This window comes from Salmo trutta, chromosome 18 (genome assembly GCF_901001165.1).
Source record: "Salmo trutta chromosome 18, fSalTru1.1, whole genome shotgun sequence".
NCBI classification, from domain to species: Eukaryota; Metazoa; Chordata; class Actinopteri; order Salmoniformes; family Salmonidae; genus Salmo; species Salmo trutta.
The window spans coordinates 28,023,080-28,047,644 of NC_042974.1; the positions used below are offsets into that span (position 1 = coordinate 28,023,080).

Below are 24,565 nucleotides of genomic sequence, written 5' to 3' on the forward strand. Positions count from 1 at the left end.
AGACTGACAGCACTTTAACCTCAGTCATTGTATCATTTCAAATCCAAAGTGCTGGAGTACAGAACCAAAACAACATTCTTACTCCCAATACTTTTGAGCTCACTGTGTATATAGAATGTCATGCCGTGGCATAGCCATTTTCTTCAGGCTGGCAGTGTGGTCTGTAAACCAGTGTAGTAATGCCACCATATGGTCACCAGAGCTTGCTGTTCCAATGGGAAACGATGGTCGCAGGTTGTACTGTATGAGTAACAGGAGTGCGTGATAGTTATCGGGGTGTCATCTGATCACTGCTCCCCCCCAATGTTAAAATTTGACCAAGGTGATGTGAAACATGATTCCGTGCGTGAGGACGCCCACTGCAAACAGAATGAGATGATTATGTTGAGTTAGGCATCCGCACATATGGCTATTTGAATAAAACCACAAAATGGCAGAAATGTGTTAGTGTAACTGTGATGAGTGCCCTTGCCTCAAACCTGAAGAACACACGTTTGCCTCAAACTATTATCTAGGCTTTAGCTCAGTGGGCTAACAGTCTTGTTGCACAGAGGACACGGTTCAAACTCAGTTGGTCACATTTAGCAACGTTGGCTGTCAGTGTAATTCTACAGGGACCATGACAGGGTGAGGCATGATATGTGCAATCATGCAGAATGTCACAATCACTTTTGGGTGTGTCTCTTTCCCCCAGTGTAAATATGTGAGGTGGTATGGTGAGAGACCATGGATAGACAGAATTCCAAGCCAGAATAGGGCTTCTGTGGTATAAAAACAGGGGCTATAATGTGTCACACCATTTTTCGCTTTGGCTTAGATATTCTGCTTATCAGTCAACTTGGTCTTGAGTATTTGTCATTGTCAACAAAATATAGAAAATAAAGTATACTGCTTCATGTAGAGGTTTTTACTGGACCCCATAGACGCTGCATCTGAATGCTAAAATGTAACTTTCTTTAATTTCCCATTAGCTGTACATATTGTCAATAACACATTAAGATTTTGCTCTCTGTGAAATATACTAAATGGTTTGTATGTTTGAGGCAGAGGACAAAAATAAACATTTTGAAAAGATCCGTTTGTCAGAAAGAAAATTCATTTAATTCAACATTGACAAGTTTTCAAAACGTTACATAGCAAACCTTCCACATACATTTGAAATAAGGCTGTATAATTATACTTGGTTGAATGTTAAACCAAATGAATACACAGTATTAGTAAGATATTGTCAGCCAATAAATATGTGTTAAATTGATAATTCCATTGATACATTTGATGTTGCACATTTAGGAATTTTCATTTATACTGGGACTTTTTGGAAGGCACAAATAGACCATCAAATGTTTTGCCTTTCAGTCACTTACCATCTGAAATAACGGAACAAGATATGACGCCACTTAAAATTGTACTTTGAGATTTTCTTCCCTTCAGCTCGTTAGGAAAATTCGAACTGGTTGACCGTGTCAGTCATGGCAGAGAGAGAATTCTGCATTCATCAGTCAAGACCTGGGTATGACATCAGATGCCCAATGTGCGTGCTGAACAGAGTTAGTCATATCTTCATGATGAAACGTTGGGGTGAAACCTCCCTCACACGAGGGTCTTACCCCTCACCCTTCCTGCTGCTCACTGGTTGGCCAAGGCTGGCTCCTCCATCTCCTCCTCCATTGGCTGACTAGCAAAGCCACTGTCCACTGTCTGATCTGATTAGCAGAGAGAGTGGTTATTTGGTCTTATTTTATAAGGCATAAACAGTCAAATAGAATACAATTATCTGTTTTTGGAAAGGAACTACATACAGTATTTATTTGCAATTTCATAAGTGTATGGTAGAGATAGATAATGTTTATGACTAGATTAGTGGTTCAGCAATGTAGGATGAGTTCAGTACCTGTGTTTTGTTTGTCCTCTCTCAGCTCAGCCTGTCTCAGTAGTCTCACTCCTTCAGTCAGACCCAGAGACTGTAGAGCTTCCACCAGCCCTTCCACTGGACCGCCACCCAACTACACACACAGAGAGATACTGTCAGCTCGCCCACTTGGGCACTATTAGCCAAATACTCATCAAGCACAGTCCTGCCATTCTAAAACCGCATACTCAGGGCTCGATTCAATCCATATCACTGAAGTTCAGCGCAACAGCAATGCGGTGTTCCAACGTTCGGAGACTGCATTCGCGGTAAACGCCGCACGTCGGCTCAATCAGAAATTACCTTTAACTTTCAAGTGCACTACAGTGCTGAACTTCGGCGATATGGACTGAATTAAGCCCTTAATGCATACTTAACCCTAACTAGACAGGCACGCAGACACACGTGCGCAAACGTACAAAAAAAGCCCCCTTTGCTCACCTGGTAATTCTCCAGCAAGTTGTGACAGGGCAAGGGACTCTCCTGATATAGGTGTGCCAGTGAGAGCATGTTGAGTTTCTCTGCCAGCTGTCTCCAGGGCACATCGTTCAGACTGAGGAGCTCACACAGCTTACTTAGCGTCTCACTGTCTAGCTGCCCTCTTTCTGCTGAGGTGAATGGGAACAGCAGTTAGATTACTAGACAAACCACAGGTAAATGTTCAGAGTCAAAATGGTGGTATGAAAGTTCTTACCTTCCGTGCTGCTTGGTTTAGGCTTTTTACTTGATTGTTGGCTGGGCTTGGGACTCTGTCTGGTGTCTAGAAGGTTCCTCACCTGTAGCAAGGGAAGCTTTATGTAAGCGCAACAAGTACTGTTTTGAAATCACTTTTTCCCCGACACAAACGTTGGGTTGATAAGACTAAATCAATCTCACCTTATGACATTTAGCCAGGTCAAAGGGTGTATGTCCTGTTGCTGATCTCTTACGAGGGTTGACTTGTTCTCCCTCTGAAAGTGGTGGTGCGTTCGGTAGCTGCTGGATGGCCGACTCGCTGAAATCTCTTACTGGTCCATCCTCCTGCTCCTCATCTGACGAGGAGGAGCTGAAGAGCGGCTCGTCGTTCTCCAGATTCTTGTCGGCTCCTGAGGAGAGGGGAAAGTCGTCAGCGTTCTGTTCACGTTCATTTATCACAATTTTTAAAAATTTTTTAAATACCCCGGCGATCCACAAATTACTGCTCACGCACTTGAATCTTGACTTCACTATAGCCCCTTTTCTAACGGACTGAGATAAAGACATGCATTGGATGGTTAGCAGGGGGTATGCGTCTCACCTGCAGCAATGAGCATGGAGCAGAGGGGGGGAGAGCTGCGACTGGCGGCCAGATGGAGCGGAGTGTTCCCTCCAAACGTACACATGTTTACATCTGCTTTCAGCTGTAGGACAGGAGGGGACGTGCCAGGTTAGATAACAGAGTCAGAATAGTATGAGTAGCACAGTTTATATAAGGTGTGTTGTGTGTCAAGACGGGTACCTCTGTGATGAGAGTGCAGGCCACTTTGAAGAAGTTCTCTCTAACAGCCAGGTGGAGGGCGGAGCATCCACTCTTTTGCTCCGGGGCGTTGATCTTAGCCCCGCCTTCCACCAGCAGACGTAGACAGCGCTCTCCTCCCTTACGAACAGCCAGGTGGAGAGGATGGAGACCTGAGAGAGAGAGAGAGAGAGGGAAAGAGAGAGATTAAGACAACGTACTACAGCAATAAGCACAGTGCTCAGCTGTAGTTTTTCTAACTTAAGGCCGGGATTCAATCCAACCGCGCTTGTAGACAACGCGTCTTTTAAAAAGGCATTGTTCCTGCACATGTCGGCTCAATCGGAAATGACCTTTAAAATGCTAAGTGCGATATAACGGAGATCTAATGCAGATTGGATTGAATCCCGGCCTTAAATGAACAGAAATACTTCAGCTGAGCTTATTTCTACTGAGACTAAGCAGCAACCATAAATTGCCTTATACACCATTGGTTGATTGGTAATTCACATAGGGTTAAAAATCAGACTGGCCATTTATCATGCTGGAGTCCCATAAGCGGAATAATCTCCAATAAACCCCTTCTTTCCAGCATCTCAACTCACCATGATAGTCGGCCGTGTTGACCAGGTGAAGGTAGCGTTCTCCTAGGTGCCCCAGCAAGATCTGGAGTGTGACGTCGTCCCCGGCCAGCGCTGCCAGGTGCAGGGCGGTTCGGCCGTCCCGGTCCAGCAGGGTGGGGTCTGCTCCGGCCCGGAGGAGAACATCCACCACCTTAACCTGCCTGGTGATCACCGCCAGATGGAGGGGAGTCTTCAGAGAGAGAGACAGAGACAGAGACAGAGAGAGAGAGAGAGAGAGAGAGAGAGATGGCGGACACAGTCAGGAGGGAAGTCAAGGGCACGTTGGGAATTATCACGTCGACACTGAACAGCTAGCGGTCTTGTCCAGGTGTGAGTGGTAGAAGGCTGAGTACCTGGCCAAGGTGGTTGAGCTTGTTAAGGACTTTGTGTTGCTGGATGGTGAGGAGTGTATGAACCAGCTGCTGGGACACAGCTGACTGCAGGTGAATGATGGCCAGGTGCAAAGGCCTGTGGGGAGACCACACACACACACACACACACACACACACGAGTGAGGCACAGCAAACTCAACAGTCAAACACGTGTATACATAATGGAAGCCAGAGTTAGACTCACGTGTCTCCGTTTTTATCCTGGACCCCACATAGGTGTCTCTGCATTGCCAGAAGGACCCGGACGTCCCCAGTGGTGCAGTACTGTAGTAGGGCCCCAGCTGTCTGCTTGCTCATCCGAGTGGCCCTGCTCTGGAGAGTGGCAGCTGGAAACAACAGGATCGTCTCATTAGCACAACACAACTCTAATGACCATTTCGCCAACAGCTAGCTGTAGTTTCCCCCTGCCCCAGCACTGCTCTAAATGTGGCTTACCAATCTGGAAGAGCTGCTGTTGTAGTGGTGAGGCTATCTGTCCTGGCGCCTGTCCTGGCGTCTGTCCGGCCATCCCTCCTGCCTGTTGCTGCTGAGTCCCCTCAGCCTGGGCAGTGGTGCCTGACATCTGGGCTCCACCGCCCCCAAAACCAGAGAATCCACCCCCCATCCACCCCGTTCCATTCATCTGCTGGTTAAACTGGAAGCCTGTGGATAGGAAAGAAACGATTAAGTGCTGATGACATAGTCGTCACAAGGATTAACGGATGAGGCCAGCGTTTCATCTAATAGCAATGAGACAAAGGGCCGACAGAAACAGAAGTATGTACATCTAGGTTCCTCACCGCCACCTCCTCCCCCTGCGCCGCCTCCGAATCCTCCGGCCCCTCTCCCTGCACCCCCAGCCCCTCCCAGAGGCCCTCTCCATTGGTCATTATAGGAGAAGGGCTTCTGCTTTTTACGCTGCACCTCCTCTTTATCTGGGTTACACACACAGAGGAGAGATGGAGAGAAAAGAGGGGGAAGAGAAAGAGTTTAAAGTGTTTGATTCAATCCAACGGGGTCTCTGGCTCTGTATTTCGTCATCCTTCCTCCCTTACAGAAGGGATTGTGAGTAGCAGACTAACTCACCTTGAACTCGAGGAACGTAGGTAAACTGCTTGGGGTCGCTGCAGTCTCCACCTTTCTTCCTTTTCAACTGGAGGAATACAGTGACCTGACGCTCGATCTCGGTGCTGTGGTACGGCGGCGTCTTAAACACAATGGCGTACTGCACAGGTGAGGAGCACGCGCAGCGACATCAACGAGAGAGTTATGAGTAAGGTGACACACGGTGCGACGTCAACTGTTTCCAAATACTTCAATCCTCCCTGACACACACACACACACACACGTCTGAGTAAAGACTCTGTACCTGCTTGTGGACATCAGTTGGAGAGAAGTCACCAAAGGCCTCCCAGCTTCCATCATCCTCTTCATAAAAGCGGATCTCAATATCATCTGGAAAGTACACCAAAATATGATAAATGAGTGAAATTGTGGAAATTGTTTCCCACACAAACTATTGTAAAATCAGTGCGGGGTGAATCGGCCCCCATACAGCTAGGAGTTGGTCCTTCACCTTTCTGTACTTTGTCACACAGTAGGAAGATCTCATCTCCTCCCAGCACAGACCCACTGGTCTTATCCATACGGGAGATCTTCAGGTTCGAGGCATTGGGTGACTCTGTAGAGAAAACCTCATCAAGTTAATTACTGATAATAGTAAATAAAAATAACCCAGGGTGGGTATTGGGTATTCACAGAATGTTCTTAGTTGAATAATATGGATTAGTGCTGGACTGGAACAAAAGCCTGCACACCCAGGACCAAGATTGAAGAACACTGAGGTAAAGGGGGCTGTACTCACTGCTGTCATAGATGGGGTTGGAGACCACCGGCTTCAGGGCCCTAGAGAACCCGCCGTTACTGTCCTGGAGGTAGGCCGTGAACTTTAACCTCACTATGTTCAGGTCCATGATCTTCCCAAGCTCCTTGGCTTCTCTCCCTATGGCTTGTTCCTCTGCATCTGTGTGAGGTAGACAGAGAGGGGGCGTGTTTGTTGCAGTTTTCACAAAGAAATGTATTTATGTGTGTGGAAGTCATGCATTAAGATTTGCACAAATATGTTGGTTGCACATAGTATTTCTCAAGTTCGGATTCCTTAGTAGATTTCCTCATTTAAAAAAAAGGACAGTGACATAGGGTTTCAGGCTCTTACCAGTAAAATGATAGTGCTGTCCCCCTTGCCTCCTCTTCTCGTCTCTCAGTCTCTTGCACAACACTTCCCCCACCCCTCTCTTAGTGACATGAAGGATGCCCAGGTTACTGAACCTACAGAGAGAGAAATAGAAACAGGAAGTTAGGGAGATGTTGACATTCACCAGTCATGTTGCAGCTGTTGTACCCATATTCCATTCACAGACTATGTTAAATGAATCCAAGTGGTACACATTTAGCTTGTCATTATTATTACTACACAGTCTCAACACAATGAGGTATGACAACCCATCAGTACTCACTGTGCTGTGAGGTCGTTTGGGCCCACATCCATACTGCATATGCCACTCTCCGTGCAGCACTGCCTCCCCACCAGACTGTGAGCGTGGACCTGAGGGGGGTCTGAGTGGGTCACCAGCTGCACCTCCACCCTGGCAATCCCCACATAGTTAGACACCTGGGGGGGACACTATTATTAAGAGAAGCAAGTCCATGCTCTATAATGATAGAGTGTTGAGAGAAGGTCTATGACACTAAAACAATTATTTTTATTCATAACATGCGTCTCAAATAATCCTAGCATGACAATACATCACATATACACTTTGGAAAGCTTATTGGGTTGAAAGCAAGGCATCGCAACTCCCTCGAACCAAGACGCCTGACGAAAAGACAGGCCGAGCCAGTGAAGCTAAAAGCCAGCCAAGTATCCAACCGTGTGTACTACAGTGCAGTAGCTGACCTTGACAGTTGGATAGGTCCTCCTGTTCCTCTCGCTGGAGGCCCCTGGGAGCCCACCGTGGGACGGACCCTCACACTCATAGCGGAATCTGAAGCCTCTCTGCAGACACAGGGGGAGAAGGAAGTCAAGGGATAATCCCCAACAGCATTGACAGCACTTACTGTAACTTTAGAAATCCTGGACTTTCCAACCCACTGTCATATTCTAATGCCATGAAGCAAAGACTGGAGTACGGGTTACTTATATTATACATTCTAGTTCAAAGGGTATCTTCTCTGGGAGAGTTGAGTTAGATCTAACGTACCCATAGAAAAATTGTTGGTGCGAATCAACCCGATTATATAAATGTCATAGTTTCACAATGAAAAGAGGGAAGAACTTCTGTTCAGTCTTATGTACTTATTTGAACAGAAATGACGACATGATTCCACTGTTTAGAGCAACTTTGAGCTCACCTGTTTGGGCTCCTCAATGATCTGAATGTAGGGTCCATGAGCTGTGACAAAGAAACACACAGAGACACGGTCACTGGAAGGGGGTGGCGACAGAGGTTCACATCCAAGCCCTTCAAATAAACCAGCGCAGAGAACCCACAGAACAAAAATACACAGACAGAACGTGCATTACATACAGTGTCAAAAACAGTTTCAAGTGTGTACGACGTCATAATAACCCTGCACAACACGTGTGCACAGTTCTGAAAGCCATATCAAAAATGTGTGGTGAGATCACTTCCACTTGAGTGCACAGTACCATAGCCACATCAAATGACATCACTACAACTCGAGTGTGCTGTTAGCATGTGTACGTAGGGTAGAGAGTAGAAACCCACCGGTCTCTGGTACATAGGGCTCGATCTTGACATCCACAGGGGGCATGAACTCATAGGATAAATTCATCATCAGCTGGGGAGATCACAAGTGTTGTTATTGGCACGTTATTACCGCTTCATTACCTTCTTTAAAACGCTAACGTAATAGAAGAAAAAAAATAGAGACCAACACAGCCAGCAAAAACATGTCAATATACTGTAGGTCTTACCTCGTTTTCAATCATTTTCATGCTGTACTGAGCTTCATCCATTCTGAAACACGAGGAATAAAAATGACCAAATGTACTGGCTTGCCAAAAGTCTTTCCTCCTTTCTGTTCATGAACAACTAGTCTCCCGACCTGTCAGTTATGTACTGTAGAGATGTACACACAGACAGGAAGCTGTTTACTTCAGTATTACTCAATGTTCACTTGACTCTGTGTAATTTCCCTCTCTCCCCCCCACTCAACACCAACATTGGAAAAAAAAAAAAAAAAAAAAACAACAACCAAACAAACAAAGATAAAACGTTCAATCCCATAAACTGGACTCGAACATTGTGGTTTCGCTTTCTCATACTCTACAATAAGTGAACAAGGAAGGGTGTTGCAGTGTTCTATTCTTTCCCCTCCCCTCCAACTCGCAAGTCACTTCAAGGAAGTTGGGCAGGAAAAAAACAGAGGAAAGCCCCCAGAATACCAGCTCAGTGCTGCCACTGATGTCAGATTGATGCACTACACCAGATACAAAAGCTTGATGGGGGGGGGGGTTTTATAAAAAGGCTTCAGCCTCTATATTTGTCTCGTTCCCCCTTTCTTTCGGATAACATCCAACCTTCAGAAAGCTAAATTGACTCGCAAGCACAGAGAAAAGTTTTCAAAAAACATTCCTACTGAAGTACTATAGAATAAGGCAACTTGGATAAAAGTCCTGACTTAAACTGATGTTAACTGAGGGTCGCTCTGGATAAGAGCATCTGCTAAATGACTGCCTGAAACAGTCTTCCGACTCTGAACAATAGGGAAAATCCCTGCCAACAAAGGGCCCTATTCTAGAATAATGTACCTACAGTAGGCATCTCCTGTGCCCGTCAGGTTCTACATTCTTTGTCAGTTGCTTCCACTGACTGGGCCGTGTTCATGTTGTAGGTATATATGAAATGTGTAACACTGTCATGCAAACTGCCAGAGTGTCATGATGATGAATTGACAGTAAATCTGAGGTTTGAGCAATGCCAGCAGTGACATCTGTCATCTATAACAAACTGTATTTGTCACAATACCAGTATCGCGATTAGGAAGAAAGGAAAGGAAACAAAAACATGAAGCAGACTTAATTTCGAGGCTAACGGTCCTAATTTTGTCCTAAAAACAGCCTTGTGGTTGTCACCCAGAGTCAATTGTTTATTTTGCAAAAGTAGGTTTTAAAAAGGACCATAGAGTGAAATCTGTTTTGTGTTTTCGCCAAGGAAAATCTGGTATTGTAGTATCGCAATAGAGGTATGGTGACAACACTGAACAGAACCGAGCCTTACATTCCGAGTGGCATACGAGCACGACGTGTGGTATATCAGAAGATTAATACGGCAAACACCACCGCAGCAGCAGCAGAAAGATGAACATAGCCACCATTTAACTCTAAATACGTCAGATAGGGCTAGACCTACTCCACCTTAGCTATCAAAGCTAGAGAACAGCAGAATTAGCCAAACAGTAAATTGTATTTGTGTGCAACTTAATTTTACACCAAAACATGTACAACCATTTACGGCCCATTCCTTTAAAAACAGACCTCAGGTCCTTGAACTGGACCCATAGTCCCAGCCTGTTCAAAAATGACCCTAATCAACTGGAGAGAACAATCAGCTGTCAAAGACTGTAGAGACCAACAACACAAGCAGCACAACAATCACAGCAGCAGAACATACCTCAGTGCTCCAGACATGATGCCCGTCAGTGGATCATAGATGATGAGATTTCAGGCTCACTGTCACCTTCCTGCAATAAAATGAACATTTACATTTACGTCATTTAGCAGACGCTCTTATCCAGAGCGACTTACAACCTGCTGTTATTAGTCCCTTGGGTATTTCCTATGGGTTTAACATCATCCCACTGTCTGCCCCGCCAACCTCCACTAGTAGCTAACTGCACAGCAAGTTTGTGCGCTCATATCCAAATGGTCCAGACTAACAGCAGAATTTCCAGGCCCTGCTTGCTGAGATGGGGACAAACCCGCAACCCACTTTTCCCCATGAAACAATCCTGTACAAATTAGAATACAAATTCAGACAACCAGTTGGAAGCAGTCTTCATTAGGCCATTAAAAGTTGTATCATAAACCATCATTTATACAATGGCCACAACTTTCCAGCAAGATAGGCTTCTTGTCAAATTAGTTTAAGAGAGTGACAACAACTGTCATGGATTTGGGCAATTCCACAATAGAGTGTTACTGGGGCTCCCTGATTTTTCACTTTTAAATACATTTACTTGAATAACAGTGCAGATGCCAAGTTGGGTAACAGAATTACGGTTTGTGCAGTCATTCTGTTACGCAACTTCGCATCTGCACTGCACTGTTATTCGTGTACGTGTTTTTGTAAAAAAATCAGTAGACATTGTTAGAAGTAGTCCTTGTGCGTAAAGTTGTATTGTTTGTTTAACTTTGCAATCATTCGTTTTTGTTTGACATACATTTTCAAGTAAATAAATAAAAAATACAAAAAAAAGTATCCGCATCACTGTTACCATGGAATTGCCCATTACCCTTGCATGTTATAAGCCATCACTATCTACTGGTTTTAATGTAAAGTTATATGATTATAAACCTGTAGCAGGGAACAGACTACAATAGGCTACATCACAACACACATCACAAACTGCATTTTGACACAACAGACAACTGTTAATGCAATTCCGTACCTTTGAACGCCTTAAACTTGATCCCCCTCTACGCAATGAACAAAACAGCACAACTGCTGCTGCAGTAGTCGATCAAACCGATTGTGAAATGTCACGGCGTACCACAAAAGCACACAGTGTTCACTTCAGTGTCAGCTCAAATCCGGGATTTGCTCCATGCATTTCTGTTCCATGTAGTTCTCCATCGAGTCAACCGTTGATTGTATCCAATCTATCTGTTAGTTAGACTGTTATGATCGCGTACGCTCTATCAGTCAGCTGGAAAGCCCCGGAGTGTTGGGGGAATTCCACAGACACACGTGTCAAACTCGAGCTACCGATTGGTTGTGGGAAGTGACCAAATCATTTATATATACACTGGATGACTAATAGGGGGCACTGTGTTGAAGCCATTGTGACTACATCTTGGCAGCCCCACCATTGTAAAAATATATTTTGGAAGCTATAGAAACGCTTTTATTGATGTCAACATTCGTTTTTGCCACATTTATTATATTACAAACACCTTAATGCATACTTTTAAATGACATTATGTGAGCTAAACATTACAAAAAAATCCTTAAAGTATATATATTTTTCATTACTAAGGTTACTTTCAATTACAACAACACACACTTAAATCCATGTAATTTTGTCTTTGAAACACTTAATTGAAATACTATAGAATTCCATTCATTCCTATGGAGGACTGCTCCTACTGGGTAGTGCCAATATGGCCGAACGGTGGTGTCAACGCCTCTCAATGGCCAATACATAGCATTAGCAACTAAGTGGTTATATACATGAAGGGAAGTGACTTGCCTACAAATTCCCACCTTCATTTAAAAAGCTATAAAATGACGTGGCTTGCAATCAAGAGGTGCAAGGAAGAACGTATTGACGTTTGTATGTTTCTGTAATAAATGTTGATATGACCAAAAGAAATGCTATGGCACTATACTGCAAAATTTGGACACTGAAAATAACTTTGTATTTCACATGAGGCAAAGTTCTTAATATTTCATTCAATTCATACAAAAATAAAGTAAATTTACATATCAGACTAGTACTTTCTGGGATTGTGGCTGAACATACCGCAAAGATCTGTGACTATGATAACTGTAGAGGTCGACCGATTAGGATTTTTCAACGCCGATACCGATACCGATTATTGGGGTCAAAAAAGCCGATGCCGATTAATCAACCGATTTTTTTTATTTTTTTATTTGTAATAATGACAATTACAACAGTACTGAATGAACACTTATTTTAACTTAATATAATACATCAATAAAATCAATTTAGCCTCAAATAAATAATGAAACATGTTCAATTTGGTTTAAATAATGCAAAAACAAAGTGTTGGAGAAGACAGTAAAAGTGCATTATGTGCCATGTAAGAAAGCTAACGTTTAAGTTCCTTGCTCAGAACATGAGAACATATGAAAGCTGGTGGTTCCTATTAACATGAGTCTTCACTATTCCCAGGTAAGAAGTTTTAGGTTGTAGTTATTATAGGACTATTTCTCTCTATACGATTTGTATTTCATATACCTTTGATTATTGGATGTTCTTATAGGCACTTTAGTATTGCCAGTGTAACAGTATAGCTTCCGTCCCTCTCCTCGCTCCTACCTGGGCTCGAACCAGGAACACATCGACAACAGCTACCTCTTGAAGCAGCGTTACCCATGCAGAGCAAGGGGAACAACTACCCCAAGTCTCAGATCGAGTGATGTTTGAAACGCTATTAGCGCGCACCCGGCTAACTAGCTAGCCATTTCACATCGGTTACACCAGCTTAATCTTGGGAGTTGATAGGCTTGAAGTCATAAACAGCGCAATGCATTGCGAAGGGCTGCTAGCAAACGCAAAAAAGTGCTGTTTGAATGAACGCTTACGAGCCTGCTGCTGCCTACCACCGCTCAGTCAGACTGCTCTATCAAATATCAAATCATAGACTTAATTATAACGCACAGAAATACGAGCCTTAGGTCATTAATATGGTCGAATCTGGAAACTATCATCTCGAAAACAAAACATTTTTCCTGTCAGTGCAATACGGAACCGTTCCGTATTTTATCTAACTGGTGGCATCCCTAAGTCTAAATATTCCTGTTACATTGAAACAACCTTCAATGTTATGTCATAATTATGTAAAATTCTGGCATATTAGTTCGCAACGAGCCAGGCGGCCCAAACTGTTGCATATACCCTGACTGCGTGCAATGAACGCAAAATGACACAATTTCACCTGGTTAATATTGCCTGCTAACCTGGATTTCTTTTAGCTAAATATGCAGGTTTAAAAATATATACTTCTGTGTATTGATTTTAAGAAAGGCATTGATGTTTATGGTTAGGTACAGTCGTGCAACGATTGTGCTTTTTTCGCAAATGCGCTTTTGTTAAATCATCCCCGTTTGGCGAAGTCGGCTGTCTTTGTTAGGAAGAAATAGTCTTCACAGTTCGCAACGAGCCAGGCGACCCAAACTGCTGCATATACCCTGACTCTGTTTGCAAGAGAAGTGACACATTTTCCCTAGTTAAAAGAAATTCATGTTAGCAGGCAATATTAACTACATATGCAGGTTTAAAAATATATACTTGTGTATTGATTTTAAGAAAGGCATTGATGTTTATGGTTGGAGCAACGTGTACCTAAGCGATTATATGCAACGCAGGACAGGCTAGATAAACTAGCAATATCATCAATCATGTGTAGTTAACTAGTGATTATGATTGATTGTTTTTCTAAGATAAGTTTAATGCTAGCTAGCAACTTATCTTGGCTTCTTACTGCATTCGCGTAACAGGCAGGCTCCTCGTGGAGTGCAATGTAAAGCAGGTGGTTAGAGTGTTGGACTAGTTAACCATAAGGTTGCAAGATTGAATCCCCGAGCTGACAAGGTAAAAATCTGTTGTTCTGCCCCTGAACAAGGCAGTTAACCCACTGTTCCTAGGCCGTCATTGAAAATAAGAATGTGTTCTTAACTAACTTGCCTAGTTAAATAAAGGTCTAACATTTTTTTTATAATAAATAAATAAAATCTGCCAAATCGGCGTCCAAAAATACCAATTTCCGATTGTTATGAAAACTTGAAAATCGGCCCTAATTAAATCGGCCATTCCGATTAAATCGGTCGACCTCTAGATGACTGTACTGCTTCATGTGTTCTCGATCAGAACCAAACATCAAATCTCGAGCAGCTTGATAGGGTAGTTCAAACACAGCCCATGTAGATCAGTTGGTAGAGCATGGCGTTTGCAATGCCAGGGTTGTGGGTTTCATTCCCATGTGGAATTCCGTGTAGTGATCAGTATGAAAATGTATGCACTCACTACTGTAAATTGCTCTGGATAAGAGTGTCTATTAAAATTCTATGACATTTGGAGTTGAATCAAGTGAGCAGAGATGATTTACAAATCCAGCAGTAAGAAGTCCTGGGCAGTGGCGACACCGTTCTCATCAGATGGTAAGGAGGAAGGTGTGTCTGAGAATGACAAGTAAGGAGTAGAGCCTCTCAACCAATACCTGCACTAATCTGTTGCTGTGAGAAATAAATAATACTGATAGTGAGACAGTGTCACAAACTGCAGATGAGAAAGAGATAAGATGTATGGGTTGAAAGACACTGGGAAAACACTCCTCTTACCCACAGGCTGGTGCAGCATGTCAGGAGGAGTGTCCAGCAGGACAGGTGACAACTGCACCAAGTATTCAGACCCCTTGACTTTTCCCACATTTTGTTAGGTTACAGCTGTATTCTAAAATGAATTAACTAGTTTTTCCACCTCATCTATCTACACACAATACCCTATAATGACCAAGCAAAATCAGTTTATTTTAGAAATGTTTGCTAAAAAAACCCGGAAATATCACATTTATTCAGACCCTTTACTCCGTACTTTGTTGAAGCAACCTTTGGCAGCGATTACAGCCTTGTGTCTTCTTGGGTATGACGCTACAAGCTTGTCACACCTGTATTTGGGGAGTTCCCATCCAAGCTCTGTCAGGCTATTTTCAGGTCTCTCCAGAGATGTTCGATCGGGTTCAAGGCCGGGTTCTGGCTGGGCCACTCAAGGACATTCAGAGACTTGTCCCGAAGCCACTCCTGCGTTGTCTTGGCTGTGTGCTTAAGGTTGTTGTCCTGTTGGAAGGTGAACCTTAGGACCTCAGATTGGAGCTAAGCGCACTGGAGCATGTTCTCATCAAGGATCTCTGTACTTTGCTCCATTAATCTTTCCCTCGATCCTGACTAGTCTCCCAGTCCTTGTCGCTGAAAAACATCCCCGTAGGGATGGTGCCAGGTTTCCTCCAGACGTGACGCTTGGCATTCAGGCCAAAGAGTTCAATCTTGGTTTCATCAGACCAGAGAATCTTGTTTCTCATGGTCTGAGAGTCAACTCCAAGTGTTCTGTCATGTGCCTTTTACTGAGAAGTGGCTTCCGTCTGGCCACTCTACCATAAAAGCCTAATTTGTGGAGTGCTGCAGAGATGGTTGTCCTTCTGGAATGTTCTCCCATCTCCACAGAGGAGCTCTAGAGCTCTGTCAGAGTGACCACCAATTGCGCAGTTTGGCCGGGCGGCCAGCTTAGGAAGAGTCTTGGTGGTTCTCCCATTATGAATGATGGAGGCCACTGTGTTCTTGGGGACCTTCAATGCTGCAGAAATGTTTTGGTACCCTTCCCCAGATCTGTGCCTCGACACAATCTTGTCTCAGAGCTCTAAGGACAATTCCGTCGACTTCATAGCTTGGTTTTTGTTCTGACATGCACTGTGGGACCTTGTATAGACAGGCGTGTGCCTTTCCAAATCATGTCCAATCAATTCAATTTACCACAGGTAGATTCCAATCAAGTTGTAGAAATATCTCAAGGTTGATTCATAGAAGCAGGATGCACCTGAGCAACATTTTTGTTTCTTATTTTTAATAATCTTCATCCCCGCAAAAAATGATTTTGTTTTGTCATTATGGGGTATTGTCTGTAAATTGATGAGGCGAAAAAATGTATTTAATCCATTTTAGAATAAGGCTGTAACATAAAATGTGAAAAAAGTAAAGGGGTCTGAATACTTTCCAAATGCACCGTATGTAGTGACTGATAGAGCAGCAGAATTAAATTCAGGATGAGTCGTCAGGCAAATATTTTTGTGCCTTGCCCAACCAAAAAAATACAAGCATTTTGCATCTGCTAAGTAACATTTGATTTGATTTGGATTCTATTGTATTTTCCTGTGACCCTCCAAATAAAGTAATGTTTCCGGCCACAGCCCAGTCTTATGTAGGAATTGCAACGGCCATGAGTCACACGAGTAGGCCCCGACCCACCATTTGGCAAACAAAACCTGTTGTAGCTGCTCACCAGTGTACTTCTGAGACAAGAGTGTTAAGGTCTATCTCCAGGCTGGTGCTGCTATGTTTGGCACAGGAGCCCCAGGGGGTGGAGTACAGCTCCAGCAGGCCTGACGTCATACTCTCCCTCACCAGCAGCACCCTGAACTCCCACACAGCATCTGCACAGGACTAGGAGCGGCAGCTCACGCATACAGCGTGATCTAAACAGTTAAATAGTTAGTTGGATTATGTAATACATATAAGTAGAATGATTGCTAGCACATTGCTAAATGTTTAACAAAGTTACCGTAAAAATCCCTGTAACTCATTCTTAATTGTCCTGACTTTACTTTTGTTCCTGTTGATGCGGATGCATTGCAGCCAGGTCAATGCAGCTCCCCAGAGCACCACTGCCCCCTGCTGTCTATCCCCCTGCTCTACAGTCACTACAGCCTTCAGTACACCTCCTGCCCTCTGCCACAGCTTGCAACACTGGGAGACACAAACAGAGCCAGACACACAGGCTGCTGCTGTCACACTCATGTAGTGATGGCTGTAATGATGTCTCATGTAATGACCATACAACCACCTGCCATATCAAAGTCAAACAATATGCATGTCAAACAAAAGGGATAGATTCAGACGTGGGTGGGTGTGTGTGTGTGTGTGTATACACCGGTTTGAGTGACAGCTGTGGTAATCTCTGTCCATGTGACCATGCTATGTGGTGTGCATCTACATTATGCGATCTCCTGGTCTGAGGCGTGACCTGTGACCTATGACCAACTCAGTGTGTGTGACTCAGAGCAGTGTCTGCACCAGTGTGTCTGGCCTCAGAGTCCTGAGATGGGCGTGGGGGGGGGGTGGCATTAGGATTCTGAGGGGATGTGAGGAGGAACGGACACCAGCAGGGAATGCTTCTCGCGCAGGTAACCACAGCGACCGGCCATTCACACGCTGAGGGACTGCAGAACACAGAAACATTAAATCAACTTTAGATGTAATGTGGGATTTTTTGTGACTGAACGGTTAAAGGTTAAAATGCGCAAGGGGCTTTCACAAATACTGTCACGTAAAGACACACCCTCTGAAACGCATTCATTTTTTGCATTCATCACTTATCAGAAAGCTATTCGAATGATCAAACTATGCCAAGTGCAGAACGCAATAGGGAGTGAGTGAATCTACACCATCAATCAAGAGAACTGTGATATTAGAAATTCTACATCTTCTAGGAAGGGGTGATAAATATGCCACAAGCTAAATTACAGGCACTTGAGAAATCATGCTGCAATTCCCAATCTAGTCACCAGATTGGGCTAACGCCTAAAAAGGTGCCCAGGTTGGAATAAATACTGTACAAAAATATATATAAAAACGCAAAATGTAAACTGTTAGTCCCATGTTTCATGAGTTGAAATAAAAGATCCCAAAAATGCTTAATACACACAAAAAGCTTATTCCTCTCAAATTTTGTGCAGAAATGTTTATAGATCCCTGTTAGTGAACATTTCTCCTTTGCCAAGATAACTCATCCACCTGACAGGTATGATATATACACATAAGCTGATTAAACAGCATGAGCATTACACAGGAGCACCTTGTGCTGGGGGACAAAAGACCACTAAAAAATGTGACGTTTTGTGACACAACCCAATGCCACAGATGTCTCAAGTTAAGGGAGCTTGCAATTGGCATGCTAACTGCAGGAATGTTCACCAGAGCTGTTGCCAGAGAATTGAATGTTAATTTATTTATCATAAGCCACCTGCAATGTCGTTTTACAGAATCTGGCAGTACTTCCAACCGGCCTCACAACTGCAGACCACGTAAAACCTTGCCAGCCCAGGACCTTCACATCCAGCTTCTTCAGCTGCAGGATCGTCTGAGACCAGCCACCCGGACACCTGATGAAACTGTGGGTTTGCACACCCGAAGAAATGTCTGCAAAAAAAAAAAAAATAAAAATAAAAAAAACTGTCAAAAACCTTCAGGGAAGCTCATCTGCGAGATCCTGAGGCCTATTGTTGTGCCATTCATCTGCAGCCATCACCTCATATTTCAGCATGATAATGCACATCCCCATGTTGCAAGGATTTGTATCGCAGGAGGTTGATGGCACCTAAATTGGGGAGAACGGGCCCGTGGTAATGACTGGGGTTGAATCAGTGGAATGGTATCAAATAGGTCAGGTGTTTAATGCCATTCCATTTGCTCCGTTTCAGCCATTATTATGATCAGCAGCCTCCACTGATCTGTAAACAATTCCTGGAAACTGAATATGTCCCAGTTCTTCCATGGCCTGCATACTCACCAGACATGTCACCCATTAAGCATGTTTGGGATCCTCTGGATCAACGTGTACGACAGCGCGTTCCAGTTTCCGCCAATATCCAGCAACTTCACAGAGCCATCGAAGAGGAGTGGGACAACATTCCACAGTGATGAGTAGCACATCTCCAGGTGAGGTCTGTACAGGGGACTGAGTGGGGTTTGCTGGACTGTACAGCTCTGGGGAGCTGGTGGTGGTGGAAGTGGATGGTGTGGGTTTAGGTGGTGTTTGTGGAAGTCCGGCTTTCACAGGGCTGGTCTCTGGCTGTGTCCCCAGCCTTACTCTCAGGAGCAGGGCCTGGCTGACTGTCCAAGCACTGAGGTACTCAGTCTCCACAAACACATATGGAGCAGGGGCTTGGTATGACTGCAGGTCAGACCTAGGGGCAGACTCAAGCCCTGGGTAGACCCCTCAGGGACAGACTCAAGCCCTGGGTAGACCCCTCAGGGACAGACTCAGGGACAGATATTCCCTCAGTGACTCAAAACACAGGTCCTCATCATTACCAACTGCTTGCTCATTCTGGGCAGGTGAGCTCTCCAAAAGGGGCCAGGACAGCCTGGGCTGTCTCTTTGCAGCCCGGTTCTCTCTCTAAGGGAGATCCGGTTTGGGTCTCAGGACCTCGGAGTCTGGTACCATGCTTGCTGGTACTGGGCACCTCGCCGGGCTCCGATGAGGCATCGACCCCATCTCGACCGTCAATTCCATGGATCCTACCCTCATCCTCCCTGGGCCCCCTGCCAGCAGAGCTCCATGGTCCTCCACTGACCAGACTGTCCAGGCTCTCCCTCAGCAGCATCAGACACAGGTGTGAGGGGAGGTGCACTTATGAACACATGAATCTTTGGCTAGTCAGTCATGCAACTGTTTTCACTTAATGCCATGTCAGTATCTCTTGTGTTCCAAAGAAACTGTGATGTAATCCTTTCCTTTTTTCAACAACAGAAAATTCACCTGCGAAGAAAACGGTCTACGGTATAACGCCGGTTGATAATGATTACTTCATCCCTCTGATACATTTCTAATGTTAATATGGTTCTTAATATGGAGGGGAGGACTAAAAGAAGTGTGAATTCACCTTGGAGGGGTTAAACACTGTACGTCTGTGGAATCTTACCTTCTCTCTTCAAACAGGGCACATTTGTCACAAAAACTGCCAAGGATATATGATAAAAGCACAATACATTTAACTTTTTCATCAAGTCAACATGACATTTTTTTTTAAATGTATAACACGAGTCAGCAGAAGTGGTGATTTGAAAAACACATGGTAGAGCCCCCTGTTCTGAAAACCCAGCTTCACAGGGACTTTACTGCAGCAGAGGTATACAGCCCCACAGCTGGCAACGATAACAGAGGTCATTTGTCAGAGACAAAATGTACACATTCCTGGCATGTGATGGTTTTTTTCCTGGGGGGGAAAAAAAAAGACAAAAAAAGGCAGTGTAATTGGGAAACTCCACAGAACTCACCAACCAGAAGATGGGTGTTGTGAGCGCATGAGCCAATGATACACCAGAACTGTGCTCTTTGAAACCACATCGAGATTCATTGCAGCCCTCAAACTACAGAATGGTGGGGTGAGAGACAGGAAAATATGAGAGTGAGAGAGAAGAAAGAGATAGAGGGAGGGAAATGAAAGGATATACAAGTGTGGTAAATGAAAAAGTATGGTAAGACTAGAGGAAGCGAAAGTTTTGAAATGACTGAAGTGTGCCTTCTGATTATCAATGTCATGAGTGTGCTTATACTACAGAAAAACTGCCAAAGTTTGTGTGCAATGTGTTCCTACAGCGACCTCATGAAAATAAAAATAGAGCACTTAGGTCACAAATACATGGAAATGCCAAATTGTATCTAGCTAGAGCAAAAACAATGACATTTTCTACTGGGGAGTGGCCTAGTCTGATCCCTGAATACCATTTGAATCCATTTGCTGCAGGTTAAAACAGGTTTAATATCTCCTGGAGTCGTGTCCTGAGGTGTACTGGTCTTATTTCATTACCGTCACCACTTCCTATAGCAGTGTGAAAAGACAAGCACCTCTCCCAGACCTCGTGACAATACTCCAAACCATCAGGATCCAGTTAATATAATATGCACACACAAACTGGCCCATAATGTCTCATACAGTAATTTGGCCAAGGCCAGTCCTTTACTAGTCTTACTGGTTGACACACTTGTCTTCCAGAAGCCCCTGGTAAAGAGCTGTGGTTGATCATTGCTAGATTTCTAATTTAAGCAAGCGTGGTGGACTTGACTGTGTGTGTGTCTGACCCTAGGGATGATCTTATCTATTTACTCAGGGTAGAGTCTACAGCAAGTGGGTCAGTATTCCCTTCACAACTAACACCAGTTTAGCGGTAGTAAGGATTTACAAAGTGAAACAGCTTTGTATAGCAAGGATGCAACATTGCTACCTACTGTTTGATATCAGGTTGCATCAGCCAGTGCTGGGTCTTTGGAGCCCACTGAGGCTTGCGGTTGGACACACTCAATCTCAAATTATTAGCGATAGATCTACATCCAGACGTCAGATTGGGCGTCACCGGTACAGATGTGACAACGGCATCCTTCTTCCCTGCCATCCTATGACTTCAGGAGGACACCCATAAAAACACACCAACGGGCAATGTCTAACTACAAGGGACATGGTCTGCCTTGGTGTTCATTCATAAAAATTGGGCTGTAGTGGTGTATGACTTTTACAGTTTCTACAACTGCTACAGTCTGCAAAATAACTCAAATGTAAAAAATAAATAAAAAAGCAGCATATGGAATATATTCTCCTCAATGCTCTTCAACGTTACTCCCTTTCCATGGGTGAACCTGCTGTCTTTCAAAGTGGCATGACACTTTTTGAAGGCTGTTTGGGGTCAATTTGATGGTGCTGCAGGTCAGAAGAAAAGACCCAAAATGTGTATCCCAATCCATTTCCTTTTCATAATTCAGTATTTCCTGTATAGCCCACGCCCCTTGAACACACCCCTCCAACTCATGAATATATTGAGAGTACCACTGTATGAGTCATAAAACCCATAAAAACTAGCAGTCAAACAGGGAAATGGTTCCAATCGTTTTTTCCACCATTTATTTTTCCCATAGGGGAGTTTAGAAACACTTAATAAAGGGCTGTGCTTCGTGTAGGATTTCCCTGGCATGACATTTTGTTAACCGTGTAAATCTCTGTAGGACAAGGTGACTTTTATCAATATATTCACCTGTATTTACCCCCCCCCCCCAAAAAAAATGTGTTTTTATGCAAATTAAGTGTTGGGTTTGAGACCAATTCAAGACCAAGACCAGAGCAAATCGAGTCCGAGTCAAGACCAAAGGGGGGGTGGGACAAGGATCCAAGACTGAGTTAAGACCGAGACCAGAAAAACGCAAGTCCAATTCAAGACCACGATTGTAATTTTGTCAAATCGCCAGTATAAGAATTCAAAATGCCCAGTATTTCTGTGTTCATATTTCAGAAGAATATATGGATTCTTTAGAAATTCAGAATGGCGGGGGAAAAAAATCCATAGAGACACCATTCTAATTATTACTAATCCAAAACACAGTGGGGAACAATGAAGGCCTTCTACACCTTCAGAGAAGGGCTAATGATTTAAAAAATATATATCTAATAACATTTTTTTTCAATGGCGTTCTGATTTAATCTATTCAGTTTTTGTTGGAAAGGAAAGGGTTAACGCTGATGAGAGAAAAAAAAGATCCAATCAGGATTTTTCTTTGGTGGTCTCTGGGGAGATAAATCTAGCTAGCTAAGTCAGCCATTGGTTAGGCCATCAGAAGCTAGATAGAAGGCATCTGCCATTCAACTGTATTAGGGCAACATTTTGGAATGACTGTAGAATCAACCAATCACATTTTTACTTGTAATGGGTGGGATCATTTTTACAAAACATTTATGAAAACTTCTGCCTTCTCAAAGAACAACAGGTCACTGAGCAATAGCAAGCAATAGTTTTCCCACAGTCTAGCTAGCTATCTTTTGTTGAAGGCTAGTTTGCAGTGGCTGCAACAGGTCTTATTGAAAAGGATGTTGTTGCTATTTGTCAGCTTCTCCCTTTTCAAGAATAACTTTTAACAAGAAGTTAAGTTTAAATGATCATCATCTGTTTTTTTTATTGGAGCTCACTTGCTGCTGATAGCCATCTCTTTGATGGTTAAATCAAAATAAAAAAAATAAGGAATCTCTTTGAAAATAACTTGTGTGTGAAACATTGTTGCATTTAAACTTTAGGTCACTGGATACAGCCTGCAAAGCGAAGGAAAGGCACACTGAATAAGCCACTACTGTCAACAACAAAAAAACTATTGCTGCACGTCTAAAGTTAGCAAAAGCGCATCTGGCAAAATATTCTGTGGACAGATTAAACTAAAGTTGAGTCGTTTGGAAGGAACACACAACACTAGGTGTGGAGAAAAAAAAGGCACAGCACAGCACAGAACACCAACATCAAAACCTCATCCCAACTGCAAAGTATGGTGAAGGGAGCATCATGGTTTGGGGCTGCTTTGCTGCCTCAGGGCCTGGACGCCCCCATTCTCATCGATGGGGCTGTAGTGGAGCAGGTTGAGACCTTCAAGTTCCTTGGTGTCCACATCAACAACAAACTAGAATGGTCCAAACACACCAAGACAGTCGTGAAGAGGGCACAACAAAGCCTATTCCCCCTAAGGAAACTAAAAGGATTTGACATGGGTCCTGAGATCCTCAAAAGGTTCTACAGCTGCAACATCGAGAGCATCCTGACTGGTTGCATCACTGCCTGGTACTGCAATTGCTCGGCCTCTGACCGCAAGGCACTACAGAGGGTAGTGCGTACGGCCCAGTGCATCACTGGGGCTAAGCTGCCTGCCATCCAAGACCTCTACACCAGACGGTGTCAGAGGAAGGCCCTAAAAATTGTCAAAGACCCCAGCCATAGATGTTCTCTCTACTACCGCATGGCAAGCGGTACCAGAGTGCCAAGTCTAGGACAAAAAGGCTTCTCAACAGTTTTTACCCCCAAGCCATAAGACTCCTGAACAGATAATCAAATGGCTACCTGGACTATTTGCATTATGTGCCCCCCCAACCCCTCTTTTTACGCTGCTGCTACTCTCTGTTTATCATATATGCATAGTCACTTTAACTATACATTCATGTACATACTACATCAATTGGGCCGACCAACCAGTGCTCCCGCACATTGGCTAACCGGGCTATCTGCATTGTGTCCTGCCACCCACCACCCGCCAACCCCTCTTTTATGCTACTGCTACTCTCTGTTCATCATATATGCATAGTCACTTTAACCATATCTACATACTACCTCAATCAGCCCGACTAACCGGTAGCCTCGCTACTTTTATAGCCTTGCTACTGTATATAGCCTGTCTTTTTACTGTTGTTTTATTTCTTTACTTACCCATTGTTTACCTAACACCTTTTTTGCACTATTGATTAGAGCCTGTAAGTAAGCATTTCACTGTAAGGTCTACAGCGCAAGTGACAAATAAACTTTGATTTGACAGCTTGTTATCAGACGGAAAAATGAATTCCTAAGTTTATCAAGATATTTTGCAGGAGAATGTAAGGCTATCTGTCCGCCAATTGAAGCTCAACAGAAGTTGGGTGATGCAACAGGACAACGACCTAAAACAGAAGTAAATCAACAAAAGAATGGCATCAGAAGAAAATACGCCTTCTGGAGTGGCCCAGTCAGAGTCCTGATCTCAACCCGATTGAGATGCTGTGGAATGACCTCAAGAGAGCGGTTCACACCAGACATCCTAAGAATATAGCTGAACTGAAACAGTTTTGTAAAGATGAATGGTCCACAATTATATG

General features: G+C 43.8%; 1 protein-coding gene across 5 annotated transcripts; it reads right to left on the reverse strand.

Annotated features, from left to right (window-relative positions):
• Window positions 1-1,076: 1,076 nt before the first annotated feature.
• nfkb2 (nuclear factor of kappa light polypeptide gene enhancer in B-cells 2 (p49/p100)) lies at window positions 1,077-11,337 on the reverse strand. Of its 5 annotated transcripts, none has more exons than XM_029698194.1 (24): window positions 11,071-11,337; window positions 10,074-10,143; window positions 8,375-8,417; window positions 8,166-8,238; window positions 7,789-7,829; window positions 7,334-7,432; window positions 6,894-7,048; window positions 6,593-6,705; window positions 6,242-6,400; window positions 5,954-6,058; window positions 5,747-5,832; window positions 5,464-5,602; window positions 5,178-5,312; window positions 4,834-5,040; window positions 4,583-4,724; window positions 4,360-4,474; window positions 3,989-4,196; window positions 3,387-3,556; window positions 3,186-3,288; window positions 2,786-2,994; window positions 2,604-2,685; window positions 2,351-2,514; window positions 1,892-2,003; window positions 1,077-1,703 (listed from the first exon to the last, which is right to left on the reverse strand). In XM_029698194.1, exons 2-24 carry the CDS (start codon window positions 10,088-10,090, stop codon window positions 1,627-1,629), a joined length of 2,754 nt encoding a protein of 917 aa, XP_029554054.1. In that variant the 5' UTR covers window positions 10,091-10,143; window positions 11,071-11,337; the 3' UTR covers window positions 1,077-1,626. The 5 variants fall into 5 exon arrangements, with proteins under 5 accessions (XP_029554054.1, XP_029554051.1, XP_029554053.1 ...); XM_029698191.1 differs by having other exon boundaries at window positions 5,163-5,312; XM_029698193.1 differs by having other exon boundaries at window positions 2,351-2,517; window positions 5,163-5,312; window positions 5,464-5,584; window positions 11,071-11,336.
• Window positions 11,338-24,565: the final 13,228 nt, after the last annotated feature.

What these genes read in the sequence shown, in the direction of transcription:
- nfkb2 (XM_029698190.1), bottom strand. An exon ending in CCAAACGACCTCACAGCACA is followed by an intron (nt 6,706 to 6,893) that starts GTGAGTACTGAT and finishes CTCTCTCTGTAG; the next exon opens with GTTCAGTAACCTGGGCATCC. An exon ending in AGAGGACAAACAAAACACAG is followed by an intron (nt 1,704 to 1,891) that starts GTACTGAACTCA and finishes TCTGCTAATCAG; the next exon opens with ATCAGACAGTGGACAGTGGC.